The sequence below is a fragment of the Canis aureus genome, chromosome 1 (genome assembly GCF_053574225.1).
Source record: "Canis aureus isolate CA01 chromosome 1, VMU_Caureus_v.1.0, whole genome shotgun sequence".
NCBI classification, from domain to species: domain Eukaryota; kingdom Metazoa; phylum Chordata; class Mammalia; order Carnivora; family Canidae; genus Canis; species Canis aureus.
The window spans coordinates 36,229,464-36,252,434 of record NC_135611.1 but is presented as its reverse complement, the minus strand read 5'-3'; the positions used below and the strand labels follow the sequence as shown (position 1 = coordinate 36,252,434).

General features: G+C 38.5%; 1 protein-coding gene across 4 annotated transcripts in view; it reads right to left on the bottom strand.

The window, feature by feature from the left end:
* Window positions 1–22,971, bottom strand: part of UTRN (utrophin) — a 505,421-nt gene that overhangs the window by 479,609 nt on the left and 2,841 nt on the right. For all 4 annotated transcript variants that reach the window (XM_077895925.1, XM_077895964.1, XM_077895934.1 and 1 more), the window contains exon 2: window positions 18,563–18,733. In XM_077895925.1, coding sequence (XP_077752051.1) covers window positions 18,563–18,641 — 79 coding nt within the window. In that variant the 5' untranslated portion in view covers window positions 18,642–18,733. The remainder of the gene's footprint in view (window positions 1–18,562; window positions 18,734–22,971) is intronic.

Below are 22,971 nucleotides of genomic sequence, written 5' to 3'. Positions count from 1 at the left end.
GAGACAGACATCGGCAGGCCAACAAGTAAACTGTCAAGTGTGCTAGTGGGTAATGAGCGCTATGGAACATAATAAAGCCAGGGAAAGTGGTGCAGAGTGCTGAAGGGAGGCTTTGTGGTTTTCACCCATGGTCAGGTAGGTCATGGAGAGGAGGGAGTCACCCAGATGGTCACCCTAGGGATGAGTGCTCCAGGCAGAGGTCTCCAGGGCAAATGCCCTGTACTGGGAGACCACTGGCTGTGAACAATGAGCAAAAGGGTAAGGGGAGGCGAAGTCAGGCAGGATCACTCAGGACCCTGTGAATCATGTAAGGTCTTTAGCTTTTATTGTGAGTAAATGGGAGGTCACGGCAGAATTGTGAACCCAGGGTGACAGGATCTATTTCCATTTTAAAAAGGCTCACTCTGCTGCTACCAGCTTCGGTGGGATAAAGGGGAAACAGGGAGACCAGTAGGGAGGCGACTGGAGAAATTCAGGCAGGAATGATGTTGGCCCGTCAGTAACTGTAAAGATGGTAGGTAATATAGGACAGGATTTGCTGACAGATTGGATATGGTTCTGAGAGAAAGAAAAGACTACAAAGATGCCTCCCAAATGTTCAACCTGGACAAATGGGAGAATCAGATTGCCTGTAGATTGCCTTTAAAAGGGATAGGCAAGAGTGTGCAACCAGGTTTGCCTCATGGGGAATGATCAGGAGTTCAGATTTGAAGAAACATGTGGAGATGTCAAGAGGACAACAGGAAATAGAAGTATACAATTTGGTGGGAGAGTGCTGGGCCAGAGCTAGAAATGTGAGTCCAATGTCAGATGGTTTTTCAAACCAGGAGATAGAAGATGACAAAGGGAGTGAGGAGGACAAAGAGGAGGTCCAAGGACTACGCCTTCCAATGTTAGGAAGAAGAATGAGCAAAGTAGAATGAGAGGGAAACCAGGAGAATGTGGGATATCCTAGAAGCCAAGTGAAGAAAGTATTTCATGGAGTACAGAATGATTAACGGTGTTGATGCTACCAAGAGCTAAGTAAAATAAGGACTGAAAACTGACTCTTAGATTTAGCGATAGGGAAGTCTATAGCATCTTCAGGGCACTTTTAATTGAATGGTAGGGACTATGCCTATTTAAAGTGGTTTTAAGAGGAATGAATGGAGAGGAATTGTAACCGTGGGCATATACAATTCTTGAGGAACTCCTTCATAAAGGACAACCAAAAAATGTGATAGCTGGATAGAGGGGTGGGATCAAAAGTACAGTTCTTTTAGAAGAGGAAACATAATACCTCATATGCCAATGGAAAGGATCCACTAGAGAGAGAAATAATAGGGATGTAGAGGAGAGAGAGATGATGTCCTTGAGTAAATAAGAAGATGTATGGTTGAGGTAGCCTTGGGAAGTTGCTAGTTGAGACAGATTGAGGATTCCTCTTCAGTTTGCTTCAATTTTCTTAGGACAAGAATAGGCAAACTCATTAGTTAAGCATCAGGATAGGGAAGAAGGGGTGAATGTTTCAGGAGAGAGGAAGTGTGAAATAATCACGTAGAACAGTGGTACAGTGATTGCCAAGCAGCCTTAAGGTCTCACATGTGATCATGAATTTCACTGAAGGCATCAGGGTTGTGTTTTTCTCCAGCCTCATTCCTCTGCATGGGGGCTGGTACAGAGTAAGTGAGGAGTCAGATTTAACCAGGGGTGGAGTTTGACACAGCTGTGATAAAGAAAGAACAGCAAGGAAAGTAAAGGAGTGATTGTAATTGTGATTGACCATGGAATCTCAGTAAAAAGCAAAGAGGGGATATAAAGGTACGGCCAACAGCACAATGGTGGCAGGAGCAATGGATTATAGACCCCCCTGGATCAGAGATTGCTGGAGTTGTGATATAAGAAGAAGTGAACCAGAAGTATATGACGCGGTGGGTAGCAAGTGTGACACTTAAAATTCATATTATGGAGGGGTCACAGTCATAAAATGATGACCTGGTTTTGCCAAGATATTATCATCGCAATGGAAGACAGGATCACTAGAAAGAGAAGTTCAAAAATTGAGACACAGCTATTGGAAGGATCAGCTATGCTTACACTGAAATCAAAGTACAAGAGTAACTTTTAGAGACTGTGACAGTGAACCAGGAGCTAAAGTCCCCAAGAAATAAGAGGGAATGATAGGGGACAGAGTGGTATCTCAACAACATCTTTAGTTCGTGACACAATTTGAAGACATGAGATTTAAGCTGGGGGCAAGGAGTCTGGTCCAAATGCAAAATGAGGAGCAATCAGGTAATAGAGTCCTTCAGTGAGAACTATTACTCTTACTCCATGAGTATGGGAGAGACAAATATAACAACATTTTTGAAAAAGAAATAACCTTTGATGTTAGAAAAAATAAAGCATTGTGATACCCCCTCCACCTCAGCTTGATGAAGCACAAGTTCCATTAATTAAAAAAAAAAATCTGAACCAGACTGTTAATTAGTAATTTATGTCTGATTATTTGCCACTTTTAGCAACAAAAGGGAAAGATTCATCAACAAATAAAAATTCATTATATGCAAAACTGGGTCAAACATTATCAGAAATCTTGCCCTTCAAACTTTGTGTCTAGTCAGCCTAATTCTACCAATCAGGTCCTTTGCTTGAATGGCTCTGAGACAACAGGGGCTATAGCATAAAGTCCAGAATCTGAGTGTGTCAATAGTGTAGGACCCCAACCTCACGCCAGAGTATCAACTGCCCATTTCATTTTCATCAGAAAAGAATGAAACCCCATGAGAGACACAACCTTAGTAAGACTCAACTTTTTAGGTGGGTCATAGGCATCCTTTAATAATATAATGAAAACCATGGACTGTGTACTTTAGCCCAGAAAATGTGTAGAGGCACATTTGTAAAAAAAAAAAAAAAAAAAAAAAAGTTATATATTGCAAGCATTTCTTAATAACCTCTCCCACTCCCTCCCCAAGCTGACCAGGTTAGGTAGAAAAACATCTGCAAGTAGGCTTCTTATAACCCTAGGAGTGAAATATATAGTCAATTCTCAAGGTGTCTAGTACCAATATCTGCTAAAATAATAAAAATCAAAAACCACTTCTTAATTTCTCATCTTCCATTGCTATCTACTATCTCTTAAATTCTTTCTCCAGATGCTCATTCTAGGGTCAGTCAAAAATGTCAGAAAATATAAAGTGAAATAAAACAGCTCTTGATGAAATTTTGAGAAATAAGAATATATTTAAAAGAGCTCCATGAACTACTGAAGAAAACAGTCAAGAGTCCAGCTGCCAATTTTCAAGGATGTGATTCCTGTCCAGGCCACTCTCCTGGGATAGATACATATCCTACATGTTAGATATATATTGAAATATATTCCCTTACCCACCTCCCTCACACCAAAATCTTAATATAAAAGTTTTACCTGCCAAGTGTTGAAGCCAGAAGGCAGACTTCTCCTATACCACTATGTCCCATTAAGTCTGTCTCCCACCTACAGCTTTCCATGTCATTCCTCTCCTCTATCCCAACTACCATGCCTTAGTTCAGGCCAACAATACTACTTATGGTTCACTTGTGATGGTCGGTCACACAGCAGTCCTCCAGGATTCCAGCCTGGCCCCATCCACCACTCCAACCCAAGGCATCTATTCTCCTAAACAGCAAATCTGACGAGATCAGCCCTCCCTAGGTGAAAAACAGTTGACAACTGGAACTGTGTCTTCATCACACAGTGCCAATCCAAGTGCTTGACACAGAGTACGAGCAAGGAAACAAAATGCCATTCAAGGTGTCTTTTACAGGGGTGCTTGGCTGGCTCAGTTGGTAGAACAATGCAACTCTTGCTCTCAGGGTTGTGAGTTGGAACCCCATGTTAGGTGTGCACATTACTTAAAAATGAAATCTTTAAAATAAAAACATTTTTAAAAACGACTAAAATTTTAAAAAACAAAATGTATTTTACAGATAGATAAGATAGATAAATATAGATACAAAAAGAATCAGACAAATCCTTCCCTAAAAAGCTCCATAACATAAGATAGAGCTGAATCTTAAAGAAAGCTAGATTCACAACCAAGCAGTTAAATTGGCCAAATCCAGACCTTACACACCACCAATGCCCAGCCCAACAATGCACTGTTTTCAAATGAGACCTTTTATTTTTGTCTACAAGGTCAAGAGAACCACCATTCTGAGATACCAAGTTACACACCAGAATTTAAAGTCAGCCCATTGAATATATGACTTTGGAGTATAGAACTCAAAAGAAAAACAATATGACAGTGACTGCCTTTTCTTTCTCCTATTACCTGAACCTCCAGAGCAAAACACCACTTTAAGAAAAGCATCTGTTACTTGAATAATTTTGAGTTCTGAGCATCCCAGCTTTATTGACTGAACTCCAATGAAGAGCTTTCCACTATTTAATCACTCCCTAAATGAAAGGTATTTCTCAACACCTTTTCTTAATTTATTTTTAATTTGCATTTACTCTAGCCTACCTGTTGGAGCTGAAATTAGTAATATCGGACGACGTTATCTTCACAGAGTCACATGAAACATTCTATTCTTCAATCAAAGTTCCTCTGAAATAGTTTTTCAGGCTCATTTTGCATATGGCTTTTCTTTTAGCTGTCCAAGACCATTATTTGTACTCTAAGATGAGATAAATACTACCTCTCTTTTGCTACCATTTCAAAGAACTTTTATATTATACTAAGTAAACATGAATAAACTTTCTCTTTCTTCTTATTTTAATTAATCTATTTTTTTCTGAAGCATGACATTTCTTTCCGAATATACTTATAGAAAAAAGTACAAATATGACTGAAATAATTCAATTCAAAGTTACTGAAACAAACTGACCGAGAGACAACACTTTAGAAAAACAGCAGTAGTCAATGTAACTGATGAGTAAACTACCTTTAAAATGTAGAAATTAGGGGCATCCGGATAGCTCAGGGTGTCTGACACTTGATTTCGGCTAAGGTCATGATCTCAGGGTCTTGAGATTGAGCCCCATGTTGGGCTTTGCACTGGGTGTAGAGCCTACTTCAGATCCTCTGCCTCACCTCCCCTTCTCCCTCTCTAAAAAATAATAATAATAATTAATTAAATAGAATGCAGAAATTAAGCACATTAAGAAAATTAATTCTGGAGGAAAAGCTAATACTTAAAAGTGCTGAGAACCTGAATTAAACATGATTTAAAAAAAACCATCCAAGCGACTGAAAAATATAAAACAAACCCCGTGAAGGTGAAGTTATATTGTGCCTTTACACAAGTTTTTACTAACTGCTAACCATCTTTCAGATCCTTTCCCCTACTCCCTCTCCACCTCTACCACTTTGGTTCAAGCCTCCATAATTTCTAACCTCAATTATTTTCACACCCCCGACCTGCTCTCTGCATCCCTCCAACTCTGCTCCCTCCTAAATTTACCTTTCACAAACTGCCAACTAAGTTATGGTTCTGAAAAATACTACCAGCCCATCATGAACTCACTTAAAATCCTGCAGTGGCTCCAGAGAACAAAACGATCAAACCCTTTAGCCTGCATCAAAAGACCTTTCAAAACATGGCCCCACCCTCTCTCACCATCCACAATGCCCAGCCACACTCACCTAGCAGATACAGCCTCAAAATGCACTCCTCTTTTCCATCAATCTGGCATGTCCTTCCCTCACTGTCCATATGTCTACCTCATAAGCAACCTTGAAGGCACACTCAAATTCCTTCCTATCACAGTGCTGTTACCAGCCGTACCCTCATTCCCACCAAGGCAAGAGCTTGTCCTCACTCCTTCCGTGTTCCCATGGCCTTCTGTGCTTTACACTGCTTTTTGTGCAAGATGTCTATTTATTCCTCTCCTCCCAACTAGCCTGAGAATATATGAAGAACAGACAAAGGTCTTGCTCACCTCTGAGCCCACCCTCTAGCAATAATGACTGAACAACAGATATTAACTGAATGAATAAGGTATGTATCTAAGCAAGTCTGAGTTTTTTTTAAACCATTAACTACACGGTAAGTCTTTATTGAGCACTTACTGTGTGTGGAGACTAAGCTAAAGGCTGGCATCAGAAAGTCAAATTAGGGAAGCATGGACCATACACAAGCAAGAAGAGCCAAAAATAGAAATAAAGACTGAACAAGAGAGAGAGATTGATTCTGCTTGGTGATGGAAAGTAGAATGCTTTGTGGCACTTACGCTGTTTGGAGGTCTCAAAACTGGGGGGCGGGGAAGGGGAATAAAACCAAGCACAGAAAACTAAGCAAGCCACCCTGCAAAGGCAAGAAAAGGACTGTGAGCAGTCCTCACATGGTGCCATTTGCCTCCTTCACAGGGTATTGTGGTAGCAGGGGGAAAGACAGGGCTGGTAGAAAGATAAGATGGTGGCAGACATCTCTAAATGTTTCATTTAAACATACATGCAAATGAGTTCCCCTCTCTGAGCAATCTGCCTCCATGCCAGGTCTCCAGAATAAGATCTGTCCCACACCAAATGCACAATAAAGCCAGTCCAAGAAAGAGAGCAAGTATATATGTCCATTCACCAAATATTAATACTGTCCTAACTTGTAACAGGTTACTTCTCTTGAAAAAGCACATATAAATTAAAAGAATTCAAGTTGCTCTGATTTTTCTCTATTCATGTGTTATTAAAATGGGATCTAATATATGAGTAAGGGTCTGATATGTTATAGAACTGGCCACTGATGCCACACATAAAAACACAAAAATAAGTATCTTTGCATTTTCAATATAACATTTTCTAACCACCTATGAAGGAACTACATAGGGTCACAGAGTAAACTAGAACACACTTATTTAAGAGCTCCCCAGCAGGTGGATTTTCAATAAGGCCAGGAGACTTCATCACAAAATAAGACTGATTCATTCTATCAGCTCTGAGTCAATTCTTGCAATACTTTTAAATTTTAAAAGATAATATATTGTAAATCATATGGTCTGATAAGGGCATATGTTGGCTTACAACCTTTAGAGTTCCCCAGGTGAAATTTGAAACTTGCCCCCACGTACAAAAGGCAAGGAGAACCCAAAGAGCAAGCTGACCATTCCAGGTTGGTAGGTAGCAAGTTCGATCAGTAAGGGAACTTACACATGAAGGTTGCCTTGTGGGGAGAGGGCAGCAGCAGGACAAGTAAGTCTCTGCACCTGCCCAACAGAATCCTAAAAGTTCATATAGAGGCTTTAACAAAGTTCAGTCACGTATATCATCCAAATGGTCTCAGGAGCACATCACTCTTTCAAGGCTGCTTCCTTGAAACAGCTCCTAGGGCAAGAACAGTGGGTACAATACACATTTCAAGGACATGAAGAAATGAGGAGCCTCCAACAGCCCAGGTCCAACTTCCAGGTCAACCAGTGGTCACATCTTATCAATACCCTCCTCCAACAGTTTAATATCCATAATACATATAGAACTAAAAAATTCAATAGCAAATAAGAAAGAAAGAAAGAAAGAAAGAAAGAAAGAAAGAAAGAAAGAAAGAAAGAAAGAGAAAGAAAAGAAAAAAAAGAAAAGAAAAGAACCAGACAAATCTGATTTAAAAATGGACACAGGATTGGGCAGCTTGGTGGCTCAGCAGTTTAGCACCACCTTTAGCCCAGGGCCTGATCTTGGAGACCTGGGATCGAGTCCCACATCAGGCTCCCTGCATGGAGCCTGCTTCTTCCTCTGCCTGGGTCTCTGCCTCTCTCTCTCGCTCTCTCTCTCTCTCTCTCTCTGTGTGTGTGTCTCATGAATAAATAAATTAAAACTTTAAAAAATAAAATAAAAATGGGCACAGAAAAAAAAAATGGGCACAGGATCTAAATAGGTATTTTTCAAAAGACAAATATATGGCCAACACATAGACAAAAAGGTGCTTAACATCATTAATCATCAGGGAAATGCAAATCAAAACCACACAATGTGATATCACCTAATACCTCTTAGAACAGTTATCATCAAAAAGACAGGAAAAAAATGTTGGCAAGGAAGTGGGAAAAAAGAAAATCCTGGTGCACTACTGGTAGGAGTATAAACTGGTACACCCACTACAGAAAACAATACGAAGATTTCTCAAAAATAGAACTAAATACAGAACAACCATAAGATCCAGCAATTCCACTTCTGTGTATTTATCCAAAGAAGACAAGAACATTATCTCGAAAAGATATATAAAGCCCTAAGTTCATTGCAACATTATCTACAATAGCCAAGATGTAGGAACAACCTGTATATTCACCAAGGGATGCATGGACCCCCACCCCTCAAAAAAATGTGATGTGTATATAGGACAATTATTATTATTTTTTATTGCCATAAAAAAGAAGGAAATCTCACCATTTGCAAAAACATGGATGCACCTTCATAAAGGGCATTATGCTAAGTGAAATAAGCCAAAACAAGACAAATGCCCTAGGATCCCTCTTCTACATGTAATGTGAACCACCACCACAACCAGAAAGCTCAAAGACACCCATAACAGATTGGTGGTTGCTGGAGGCAGGGGTGGGTGGGGTAATAGGAGAAATACATGAAGGGAGTCAAAAGGTATGAACTTCCAATTATCAAATAAATAAGTCATGGGGATGTAATGTACAGCATGGTGACTACAGTTAATAATACTGTATTGCATATTTGAAAGCTGCTAAGAGAAAAGATCTTAGAAGTTCTCATTGCAAGAAAAAAAAGTGACTATACATGGTAATGAATGTTAACTAGACTCATTGTGGTGATCATTTCAAAATAAATGCAAATATCAAATCGCTGTATTACATTTGAAACTAATAGAATGTTACATGTCAATTTTATCTCAATTTTAAAAAGACAGTATCTTTAAACTGGCAATACAACAATTCACTTTGGAAAATGGATTGTTTACAACTCAGAACCAAATGCTGTGTTTAAGTATGTATGTTTGGGGTAGATTCTGTTGGTTTTATTTTGTGGTCTGTTTGTTTCAAATAACTCTGAAGAGGATCCCTCCTAAGTAGTTCATTGAAACTTCCCCAATACTTCCCACATGGCCAAACGCTACACAAAAGTCTCTGTTCAAATATAAATTGTCATCCAGCTCAAGCCTCCCCAGATGCTCCCTTTTTAAGCCTCGATCTTAAAAATGTCTCAGGAACAAGTCCCATTAAATTCTGATACATGACCTTAAATTCTACATAGTGGCATATGTAAGAACAATTACATATTTTGATCTACTCTGAAACTTGTTTAATCAATGAAGAAATGAAAATCCCTTCCTATATCTTCAAAGAAGTTAAAGATTAGAGCTCATAAACACTACTGCGAATAACTCAAGGACTTTAAGAGTGAAAGTTTAGTGTTTGGCTTGGTTTAGTTAAATGAATAGAAGGACATCGTAAGACCTCTGGGGTATGTTTACAGATCCTCAAGGAACTTGCCATAGTGGCCAAAAGCCACTTAACTCCTATATCATCTTTGACATAAAAACAATTATTCATATTTTAAAATGCACTCATTTAAAAATGATAGGCAAATTACTTTGTATCAAAAGGAAGTCTAGTTATATTAAATATAAGTAATGGATGTCACCTATTTAAAATGACAAAACAGGGAAGGAAATATATAAGTAATATTGTCTCTAATCTTGAAGAACATAAGAAAACTAGCAAAATGTTATGTTTCCTACTTTATATCACATCTTAGAAATCCCCCTATATTGATTAAAAAAATACCTGGTGATTTTTTATCTCAAATTATTCCACTGTATCAATAAATTATAACTAAAAAAAAGAAAGAAAGAAAAGAAAAACTAGCATACAAGATTGGACGTGAGAATTTTTTTCCCCAACATGAGTCAAAAACATATCTGTCTTAGAAATAACTTCTTAGAAAATGTGCACAATAAGTTTTTTAAAAAGATTTTATTTATTTATTTATTTATTTATTTATTTATTTATTTGAGAGAGAGAGAGCATGTGTGGGCGAGGCACAGGTGGACCACACCAGGGCAGAAGGAGAAGCAGACACCACACTGAGCAGGGAACCAAACCAGCGGGTCAATCACGGACCCCCAGATCATGACCCCAGGATCACAACCCGAGGTGAAGGCAGACCCTTAAACAACTGAGCCACCCAGATGCCCCAAAAATATACACAATAAATTTTTACAATGAATTAATCAGAGGACTCCATGTAACACTTCAGGATGTGACTTCTAGCAGGAAGCAGTTAATTACACTGAGTTGAAGACCAAGTTCCTCAATGAAGAAATAATTTGCTGCTGAATATTTTGGTATGATCTAGTGTAAGGGGCCATGCTAAGAAATGCACCAAATTTCATCATTCTCCTGGCCCACTCTCCATGGTTCTACCTTTGCTCAACACAATCTTCAAGATACAAGGCAAAAGAAAAATTGTCCAATACGAAGAATCCATTATCCTTTTAAAATGTTCAAAGGGGGATCCCTGAGTGGTGCAGCGGTTTGGCGCCTGCCTTTGGCCCAGGGCGTGATCCTGGAGACCCGGGATCGAATCCCACGTCGGGCTCCCGGTGCATGGAGCCTGCTTCTCCCTCTGCCTATGTCTCTGCCTCTGTCTCTCTCTCTCTCTCTCTCTCTGTGACTATCATAAATAAATAAAAATTTAAAAAAGAAAAAAAAGAAAATGTTCAAAGGGAAGTGTTTATAAGTAGAAATAATCTTCAACATTTGACTCCAGCTCTCCTCACTCTTCTGAAATGCAGTTTTCACTTTAGCTGTAAAAGTCTTAAACCTGCCTTCTTTCTCCATAAAGCAATGGGGATGCCTGGATCCTACCCCACACGGCTGAATTAGAATCCACAAGGGCGGTTTTGATGTGCAGTATGAGTTAACAATACCACATGGGATGAGTCCAAAACCCAACTTTCAAAATAAAAACATACATATACATCTAGGTAATTATTGAATTAATGGTTTTTTTAAGATTTTATTTATTTATTCATGAGAGACACAAGAGAGAGGCAGAGACATAGGCAGAGGGAGAAGCAGGCTCCATGCAGGGAGCCCAACGCAGGACTCCCGGGTCTCCAGGATCACGCCCTGGGCCGAAGGCAAGCGCTAAACCGCTAAGCCACCCAGGGATCCCCCTGAATTAATGTTAAATAACATGACTCAGCTCATGAAGAGCAAGAGAACTAATAAGTGAGGATCAACCTCAAAATGCTATCCCCATTCCCCAGTATATATTATATATATCACATACCAAAATGAAAGAAATTCTCAATATTAAAACTGTGAGACTAAAAAATAATATCTAAACAGATAATACCTTTTAAACTATAGCAGATGTATTTATTTCAAAGTTGTACCACTTTAGAGACAAAGTCAATTTTTTTTAAAGATTTTATTTATTTATTCATGAGAGACACAGAGAGAAAGGCAGAGACATAGGTAGAGGGAGAAGCAGACTCCCTGTGGGGAGCCTGATGCAGGACTTGATCCCAGAACGTGGGGATCATGACTTGGGCCAAAGGCAGTCACTCAACCACTGAGCCACCCAGGTGCCCCACAAAGTCAATTTTTTTAAAGATCTATTTATTTATTCATGAGAGACATAGAGAGAGAGGCAGAGACACAGGCAGAGGGAGAAGCAGACTCCTTGTAAGGATCCCGATCCTGGGATCACACTGTGAGCCAAAGGCAGACGCTCAACCGCTGAGCCACCAGGCATCCCACAAAGTCAATTTGTAATTGGGTTTCTCTGATACATAAAAAATGTTATTATGTGCTTTTTCTGCTCCTTGAAAAACAATTTTTGTTACATAATTAAATGCTAAAATTACTGAACTGGGCAGAAATCATAATAATTAACCACCCAGCCTCCCAGCCCCCATCCCCAACATCAAAAAATTCATTTGAAAATATTCACCTATGAAATATTATTCTACTGCTTTATACTTCGAGTTCAACGGCTGTGATAGAACTGGTTTATTTTTAAAGAAACAAAGTTCTCAAAACCAATGTGAGACTGTACCAACCCCAAACCTTAATCTCAGGTGCCCCATGAGCAGGCACAAAAAAAGAAAAAAAAAAATCTCCTTCTTAACCAGGCCAGGAGTACAAGCTTCTGATGGAGAAGACCCTCAGGATTTAAATAAACCTTAGATAAGTGGCTGTTCAATGGCCCCAGTAAAAAAGCTACCTAGAAGCTCAAAACTACCTGCCTCCTATAGTTGACCTATGTAAATCCAAGGGCAGAGGAAACAAAAGTGAAAGAGCTAGACCTGGCTTAGACTTCTCAGTCCCCAAGCCACCATTTCAAGAGCAAATATATATTTAAAAAATCTCACAATGAGTCACATTTCAAATACTGAATTGAGTAGATTTATTTTTAAACAGCTGAGGCATTCCAAAAAAAATAAAAATAGTAATATAGTAAATATCTCTGCCTCCACACACAGCTTTAGGGAAAAACAGTCTTGCCAATCTATCTGAAACCACCTGAGTATCCTTTCACAATTAAATTTTAACTAATATTTACAACTGCTGCAATGATCGTGCATGTTCTCTTGTTCCCAGAAAACCATCATATCAGCATCTAGTTCAAACTTCTGGCCTCAAGTAAGGTTCAATAAAATTGAGTTTTCCATTCTGTCCATATAATTAATGTACTTCCATTGCTTACAACATTCTCAGCAATTCATGCTTCCTGATTGGGAATGGATCACCTCCAAAGCTTCTACAACCACAGTAATAGGTCACAAGAATTGCATTAATACTGAAAACTGTTCCACAATCACACTACTTCAGCATAATGAGGCGATAACACGGAGAATATTTTTACACGCATTATGAGAATAGCTGTTCTGCTCTGTCAGAGTTGGATTTCCATCGAGGTTACCATCCCTCACCACAAATCCCCAGGGCTCATGGAAAAAAACAAACCTACTCAAAGAGCTCCCTCCAAAGAACAGGTATTCCAGCCAAGTAAAGCTGGGGGGTAAAATTGTAAAAGACAATTTTTCAGTCTTTTAAGCTATTTAGAAAAATCCCCTCACAGGTATTTCTCTAAATGAAAGAGAAAGTAGATCAAGGACTCCCTAAACGCAACATAACCAGCGTCCTTCCTAAAGAAAGGCCACTGAATGATAAACAAATACAGTAATCTTCCTCATAATTTTTATAAAACTGAATCTTGTTAGGAAAGCTCACGTTATTGCAAACACAGCGTATTTTCAGGAGACCTGCTATAAATGTAACCAGTATAATATTCCATATTAAATAATTCATTTTTTTTTTATTTCACTGGTTTCTCTTTTCTTCCCTCCCCTCTCCCTACCTCTACCAACTCTTTCAATCCCAGAGATATCCATCTGGACATCAAACCAGGGCTTAAACTGAGCCAAATCGCAGTGCATCTGAAATCCACTACCTTTTTTTCACCAGCCAGTGAAAAGCCTCCAGCAGCAGGAGGCAAAAAGAACAGGGAATTCACGTCAGAAACAAATTACCAAATTTTCTGCCTTCCAACCAGAAGACTGCCTGTCCTTTGGTATTTTCCCCTTTGCTCACTCTTAGAAAAAGGGACAGAGACAGGAGCCAAGAAAGGCCAGGACAAGTCTGGGAGCAGCAGGCTGTATTTCCTACAATTGGCCTTCCTTTGGCAGAAGCCCAGAGAAGCTCCACCTCACAGCCCAAGGTTCCAACCTTGTTGGATAGGAGAAAAGAGGCAGAGGGATGTATAAGCTGAATTAATACTGTGCAAAATGTATAAGCGATAGATTCAGGCACAAATGAAGAATCATCCTGCAGCAATGGAATAAACTACCTTGTAAATTAGAAGACTTGGCAATATGTAGAGGTCAAATGCAGAGTTTCTAGAGTCAGAGCACCTGAGTTCTAATTCTAGCTCTGGCACTTTCCAGCTCTGTAGCCTTTCTCAATGAATAAGCATACATTGCTCACCTACTATGAGGTAGGCCCCAGGCATGATGCAAGGGATGTATCAGTTCCTGCTCCTGTGGAATTAAATTCTAGTGGGAAGGATATTAACACACACACACACACACACACACACACACACAGAAAAATGCCAGATAGCAATAAAAACATATAGGGAACTTAAATACAGTGATATAGTCAGGAGTGACTGGGAGATCTACTTTCTAAAGTCAGCAGGGAAGACCTTTCAGTGATGACATTTAAGCCTAGATCTAAATGACAAGAAGGAGGCTAGCAGGCAAAGATAAGGAAAAGAGGGATGTGTAGAGGCCCCTGGCCTTTGGAGAAATAGGAAGCAGGCTAATGTGTCAAATTACTTCTACATGATTCATTTCTGTCATCTATAAAATAGTGGTTGTTAGGATTAAACTCATAGCAGTCTATGTGCACACAGTCTATGTTCAATAAATGTAAACTGCTAGAATTATCATCATCATCATCACCAACGTGATCCCATCATTAGACATGTGAAAGCAGAGCCTGGGGAATCACTCCACAGGCAGGGCCAGGTTACATGGCCTCTGAGAGGCTCCTTCAATCATTAGACATTGATATTAGGCAAAAAGAGAAAATATTAAGGAGGAAAAGATAAAATTTGTTACACTCAGGCTTCCTACCCAAGGCCTTTTTAAAGAGCATACTGAATCATACAACAGTGTGTGGCTCACCCAATTCATTGAACAAACGGCCCTCTCCAATCTCAGAGTCTACTGATTCCAAACACCAAACTCTCAAAATCCTCACATGTAGCTAGCTGACACACTGCCTTCAGCCCTGAGGTCAACCCTTGTTAGGGAGCTCTGTGCTAAGAAAATTACAACAGCACTGAGGACAGAAAAGGATGATGAATTCTACATCACTGGCTTTAAAGTGTGTTAGCTACTGTAAGAATGAAATAGCAATGAGAATATTCTTGGACTTTATATGCATCTCAAACTATTTTATTATTTTATGTTTAAAATGTCCCATGCAGGGGCACCTGGGTAGCTCAGTCAGTTAAGCGTCTGCCTTCAGCTCAGGTCATGATCTCAGGGTCCTGGGATTGAGCCCTGCATCTGGCTCCCTGTTCAGCAGAAGTCTGCTTCTTCCTCTGCCCCTCCCCCTGCTCATGCAAGCACTCCAAGCACTGTCTCTCTCTCTCTCTCTCAAATAAACAAATAAAATCTTTAAAAAAAAAAAATGTCCCAAGCTGAAGCTTACACATCACAGACTCTACCGGCTATATATTTCATTAAAGAAAAAAAAAAAGAAAAAGAAAAACAAACCTCTAATTCTTGGCCCACTCTCTCAAAATATTTACTAACTTGTTAAGCCTTCTGAAGCCCACTAATTCAGGCCATCAGAGATGCAGTCACTGACAATGAACTTATGTGACTTTCAGTTAGGGACAGAAAGGTCTATTTTTACCCAACCCAACCCCTAACCATTAAAGGTCATATCCTTTCAAGTTCTTTTCTGAAATTCACTCAAATCCTAGACAAAAGTACTACAACCATAAAAAAATGTACGTTTTTTTACATTCATGACACTACTTTATCACCTACCCCTGATGATTTCATCCATCTGTTCAGATGGTGCAGATGATTTGAAAAAAATTTTAAACCTCACACAGAGCCTAAAACAAATTAATACTGAATAAGGGCAATATAAAGAATCCTAATAACTTAAATGCACAAACATTTCTATTATGCCAGGCTTTTAGACTGTCCAAATTCAAGGTTTGGAGAGGAAAGAGAAGAATTTTCATAAACCAAGAGATTAAGTTTATTAATATATTCTTAACAGTTTTTTTCCCACCCAAACTCTACCCCTACTCCACATCCAGTCCTCCAAAAGGAAGAAACCCAGAAGAACATGTAAGAATTAAAATTTTCCTATGGGAAAATATTCCTTTAAAAAGCTGAAAAGGCAGCAAATTCAGCATAGAACACATCCAAGGAGGATCTCTGTATGTAGATGATGCCTTGACTGTAAGATAAACTGAAACTCCTTTTTCAATATGTAAATTTTAGAGCACTATGAGACCTGACCATTGGATGCTAATATTCGCCTTAAAAGAATCAAAAAAGTACCTCCCAGAAAACAAGACTGGGACTAATAGGCCCATTCAAATCCAAGTTTATCTACCGGTTTTTGCAACATAATCCAGCCAAAAGAATGTGATTCGTATCTCAGCTATGCAACAGCTAGCTTTTCAATGTGTTTCGAAGTAGGTGTGTCCAAGGTAACAGTCATAGCCTTGGCATTAAAACACTCTAAGCAATTTGAGAGCCCTTAAAATTATAAAGACCAAGTAATACAGGCTCATTAAAGAACTTTAGAAAATAAGTATGAGCGAAAAAGAGAAAAATAATAATGCCACAATGCCAAGATGAGCACTATTAATATTTTAGCGTATGCTCTGTTAAATCTTCTTGAAAAAATATTTCCCATCTAGAAGACTTCATATTGTACATATATTTTACTTAACAATACCAAGAATGTATTACTCTACACATCCATAACATTTTTGTGAATGTACAATCTTCTACTTCATGGATACACCCTAATTTAAACAGCTCCACTGAGATTCTATATGATCTGTTCAGTTGCCCTACATTAAAGGAACAGAGTACGTTAACCAGCTATTTCCTAAAGTAATTGGCCCACAACATCCTTTTTTGAATTATACATCAGAACTTGTGCTCCTTCATAAATACTTTGTGAAATAATGGCTTAACCAATCTTTAATTCTGGGTTTTTATGGTGTTTTATTTATTTATTTATTCGTTATAAATATAATGTGATCAACTTGCTTGTACATGTCTGTGCATTCCCTCGGGGAAAACTCTTGAGCCAATTGGTATGTATATGACAAAACCATGTGATAAGTTCTGCCCCACTGACCCCCAAAAATATATGAGAATTGTCTTTTTAAATGATAATATTTAAAAAAGAGTTTAGAAGTTATGTGTACTCATCATATAAACCCAATATTTTCAAACTTATATAATAACCTTTCTATGAACATGGCTAAAATACATAGTTATAAATACCAAAGGTCTTACTGTTACGGACATGTCTCAGAAAACTATCCAAGAATATTCCACCTCACAATTTATAAAACATGACAAGGATGGGTATGTAGTGTCTTTTATTTTCCTCTTTGTTATATATACATATATACACTACTAAAACACTTGAACAAAAAAAAAATTTAGAGGAACAAAACATCCTAAGAGTGAACTTTAACACAGGATATTAAGCTGTGCCCTGAAAAGATCTTTAAAGTTACACAATAGAAGCTACATATTTAGAGCCAAGACTGTAATAACCAAAATCTTTACCAATCAACAAATACCAGTATCATGGAGGGAAAAGTATATCTTACATGTGTATCTCTAGGGGCACCTGGGTGGCTCAGTCAGTTAAGTGTCTGTCTTCGGCTCAGGTCATGATCCCAGGGTCCTGGATCCAGACCCCACATTGAGCCCGGCATTGGGCTCCCTGCTCAGCGGGGGAGTCTGCTTCTCCTTCTCCCTCTCCCTCTGTGCTCTCATTCCCTCTCTCTCTCTCTCAAATAAATAAAATCTTTTTTAAAAATGTGTATCTCTATTAACTTATAGCTTATTTTCAGTACATATTTTTGCAATTTCAAATAATTAAGAAATAGAATCCTAACATTCTATAAAGATGGTTCACACAGCAAACAGAGGGTTTAAGTTCCTTTTCCGTTTTTAAAGTGACACTGGACGTAACTTTATACCTCAAAGTTACTGTGAAAGTTACTTAAGTATAGTGTTCACACCCAGGGTGGAGTTCTATGTAATTTCCAAAGCTCAGAAAGGCCCTGCCTACTCAAAAATATCTCCCCTTAGAGCCTGTCTCAAAATCATATTTGAAGTTTTTAAAAAAATACAGAAATTATTCAACAGGTCTGGAGTACAGCCAGTGCATCTGTATTTTTTTTTTAAACTCCCCAGTTGATTCACTTGTACAGCCAGAGTCAAAAAGCACTCACTTATATAAAAGACTTAGGGAGGGAGTGGTAGCTTTAGGTCTCCAATTTAAATGTTCATATGAAAACCATCAATCTGTCTTAGGTGACACATGTGAAAACTGTACCTTCAGAACACTCACAAAAAGTTTCAAAAAGGACAGCAAAGGTAGGACACCTGCTGACCCAACCCTGCCACCAAAAAGGATAGGGGTGAGGATATACAGTAATGGAAGAAAAACTCATGAAAATCCACCTGGCCAGAAACTGCAACTTTGTATTTTGAGCATGCAATCCCTTCAACTTCATAAAAGAGACCAACAAGAAAAAACTGCTCAACTTCATGCCTGCGTGGAAAGGCACAGCTTCACTGAGCAAAAGCATTCAACTACAGGTAGGCGTTTCACCAAGCAGTGCCCATCAACAGACAACAAGACCAAAATGGATTAGCAATTAAGACAGGATACTCAGAGACAGTACATTACCTTTTACAATATAATAGTCATTTGTCAGAACTGTGTTTCTCAAAAGTTTGTCTCACAAGAACAGTGCAAAAACAAGCCAAAAAACTTATGTCTTCTAAGTAGTTCATATATAATAATCCATCATTTTCTTAAGCTTCCATGACCTACCAGATCTGGACTTAATGATGTCACTGAACTCATTCTGCCCATCATCAGGTCTGGCCTCGTGTTCTCCATACTTGGCCATCTTTGCGGAGTTTCAATTTAATCCAAAGACTCTATTAAATTCTCTTCTTAAGACTTCCAATTTTCTATGATGGTCCAGCTGGACATCAATACCTAAAGAGAAAAGGGAATATATTGACTTGGGGGGGGAAGTATACATATATATTATTTAATATATATAATCATATAGTTAAATATACTAACCATTCATTCAGCAGGTATTTATTCAGCACCTTCTATGTATAAGGCACTGATCTGGGCAATGGGTATATGACTAAAAAAGACTCTGCCATAATGAAGCATATAGACACTAAGCTGTTAATTATATAATGAATTATTTTATTATAATACTGATATGTTACAAATGTACAAATGAGAAGCACAGGGTAATATGAGCATACAGCAGAGGAATCTGACCTGCCCTGGGCAATTAAAGTTTTTCTTGAAGAAGTGACATTTGAGCCAAGCTTTCAATGATGAAAAAAATTTAATTGGCAAAAAAAAAAAAAAAAAAAGAGGTGGGAAGAGAAGTTGAAAGGATTACATGCAGGAAGAATCATGGAGCATTCTAGAAGCTGAACCACCGTCTTTAGAGAAAAAACAGCCAAGAGTAGAGAAATCTGGTGAAGTAGGTAGACAGAACCAATGACAGGGTGTTGAAGACCAGGCCAAGTCTTTTGATCTTTCTCTAAAGAGGAAGAGAGGATCCAATGGATGGTTTTAAGCTGGGAAGTAACATGACCAGATTTGCCTTCTGAAAAGATCATTCTGGTTTGTAGGAGGACCAGAATGATGAGTTAGGAGCCATAAAGACTATGGCAAAATAGAGCAAATGTTCATTCAAGTTCCTAGGCCAGGGGTACCTGGGTGGCTCAGTTAAGTGTCTGCCTTTGGTTCAGGTCATAATCCCAGGGTCCTGGGATTGAGTCCCACATTGGGCTCCTTGCTGGGCAAGGAGCCTGCTTCTCTGTCTCCCTCAGATCCTCCCAGCTTGTGCACTCTGTCTCTCTCTCACTGTCAAAGAAATAAATAAAATATTTAAAGGAAAAAATGTCCTAGGCCATGAACACATGGGTGTTGAATGAAAATTTCTTTCAATTCCTCTGTATTTTTGAAATTTTTTCATAACAGAATCTTAGGAAAAATAATTCCTAATTTTAACCAAGTGATGACCAATAATGGGGCATCATGTGACACAATGGGAAATATACTATACTGTCCATATAGTATCCTCCTGAAGCTTATCATAATCAAATCTAGACTGTAGATCATCTTCAAAATAAATTATCTGGACTGCTCAATATTATCAACATCGTGAAAAACAAAAACACCTGAAGGAGGGGGTAACTGTAGGTTGAAGAAGACTAAAGAAACATGACAATCAAGTGTAATCCTTGACTGAATTTAGAATTTCAAAAATAAACATTTGGGGGATAATGTGAAAAATGCGAATAGGGGCTATTTATCAAACAATGTTATTATATCAATAGTGAAGTTCTTTAGTACTGGTTAACGGTTTTGTCATTATGCAAGTGGGTATCTTTTATTATGGGAGACGCTTGACAAAATATTTTTTTTAAGATTTTTTATTTATTTATTTATAGAGATGCAGAGAGAGAGAGAGAGGCAGACACACAGGCAGAAGGAGAAGCAGACTCCATGCAGAGAGCCCGACATGGGACTCGATCCAGGGTCTCCAGGATCATGCCCTGGGCTGCAGGCGGCGCTAAACCGCTGTGCCACCGGGGCTGCCCCAAAATATTTAATCAATGAAGTGTGACAATAACTTCAACTTAAGTTCAAACAGGACAACGTAACATATACTTGTCTATCTATGTAAAAGTATCTCTCTATTCATATACATACATGCAGAGAGAGAGAGAGAGAGAGAGAGAGAGAAAGAAAGCAAACAAATGTTGGAAATGCAAAGAGAATGCAGAGAATGGGTGTTTACTCATCTTTCTAGTATAATATTACAGGCAGGAAATGACTGTGGTCTAAACAAGGATACATGGAAAGAAATGGGTAGATATGTGGGATATTTAAATATCAAATACAAAAGGTCAATAGCATTTGGGAACTGACTGGATATGAGATGGTCAGAATACTAAGGAGTAAAATGACTGCCCAGTTTTGGTTTGGGCAACTGAGTAGAAGGTGAGTCATTCACTGATCTGGGGAACACTGGCAGATAAGCCACTGGCGGAAGAAATCATGAATGTGGTTTGGACTTGCTGAGTTTGAGGTGCCTCCAAGTTATATAAGTGCAGAAAATAAAAAAGACAGTTGGATATATAGGTCCGATCTCAAAAATGGTCTGGATTCAATATAAATCTGGATAGTTACATGTTATACCCATCGACACAGATTTTATTCTAGAAAGTATATCACATGAATTCTGCTGAGTATAGGTATAACCTACCAATAATATAATTTTAGAGATTTTATTTCTCTGAAAAAGAGAGAGTACCTGAGCAGAGGGAGGAAGAGAAGAGGAAAGAGAAAGAGGAGGTAAGAATCTCAAGCTGCCTGTGGACTGAGCTCAGAACCCTACATGGGACTCCAGGCAGGGACGATGTGAAGACCCTGACATCATGACCCTGAGATCATGACCTGAGCAGAAACCAAGAGTCAACACTTAAAACGACTGAGCCACCCAGGTGCCCAGCAATAAAATAATTTTAATCTTTAGTGATTAATTAGAATCATCTTCAAGGGCAGCCCCGGTGGCTTAGCTGTTTAGCGCCACCTTCAGCCCAGGGCGTGATCCTGGAGACCTGGGATTGAGTCCCATGCCAAGGCTCCCTGCTTGGAGCCTGCTTCTCTTTCTGCCTGTCTGTGTGTGTGTGTGTGTGTGTGTGTGTGTGTAATAAATAAATAAAATCTTTAAAAAAAAAAGGATCATCTTCAAAGTTTAAAGAATTGAGGATTCTACTCGGCAGAACCACCTTTTCTCTAAGAATGTCAATGATGAGAGTTCTGCATTGCCCTAATACTTCCTGGAACATAGTGGCCCTACAACCCAGACAGAATCAGAATTCAATCTGAGGTTCAGCAACTTAGCTATAGTCAACACATCCAAATATTAATCTGCATGCAAATAATGGGCATTAATCCATATACTACAACAGATATCAAAACAAGAGTAAACTCTGCTAGCTACAATTAGGCAATTCAATCACTTAATTCAAGGACATACCATGTAGTATTATTATTGTATGATATGCTTCATTTGGCATACTTATGTAATATTTGTATTTTATATATTACGTTTAATTATATATAACATTCAAGGAAATACCATATTATTTTATATCAATACATATAAAAGACAATTATTATATTTTTTCCTGACCAGTCGAAAAAAGGGTGTGTTTTAATAATAAAGAGTTCAAAATTATCTTTAAAAAATATTTGAAGTATTTAACAGTCTGAGGCAGAAGAAAACTGGTGGACTACTAAAGCTTTAGGAAGAATCTCCTCTCCTGTTGAGAGGACCATGTGGACTGGATCATCAGTCTGTCAAATTTTGAGGATAAAAAACTTTTTCTCTTTTTTTAATATTGTTCTACTACCGTTAAGACCTTAGGGATTATTATGTGATTAAGTTCCTTTTGCGGGGTACATACCTGTAAAAGATTTGCTGAATTAAGAGTATTTTAATATATTCAAGACTTTAAAGCTTTATTCAGAAGAATATAAATAAAATTTTATTATGAAAAACCCGGTTTGCCCAGCAAAAATTCTCTCTACTGGAAAGCAACTAACTATTCCCTTTAAAAGATATTTCTGACACTCCTCTCCTTCATAACTAGTCTTAGCTAAAGGTCTTCACTTCAGCAATTGCCAAAGACCTTTCCCATTCCTTAAAGAAGAAAAGTAAACTGTTGACACAGGACTTTACTTCATTTGCACATAAATATTTGCCATATAATTTTTTTTATTTTGCCACTGTAAGATAATTTCTCAAATTTTCTCTTCCTGGTAATCAAAATCCCATATATGCTGCAAAGAGACAGCAGAAAGAGGATCACAGGACAAGGAAAGAATGGGGAAAAGGGAGAATCACAGAAGGCCATTTGTTGTGTTTTGGTTTTTGGGTTTTTTTTTTTTTTTAGATTTTTTTTTTTTTATTAGAGACAGAGAGAGAGAGAGAGAGAAAGAGAGAGGCAAGAGGGAAAAGCAGGCTCCATGCAGGGAGTCTGACATGTGACCTGATCCCAGGTCTCTAGGATCACACCCTGGGCTGAAGGCGGTGCTCAACCGCTGAGACACCCGGGCTGCCCACAAAAGGCCATTTGAACAGAGAGAGCCACTGACTGCCACTTGTTGGTAGGAATGGGCAGGGGACC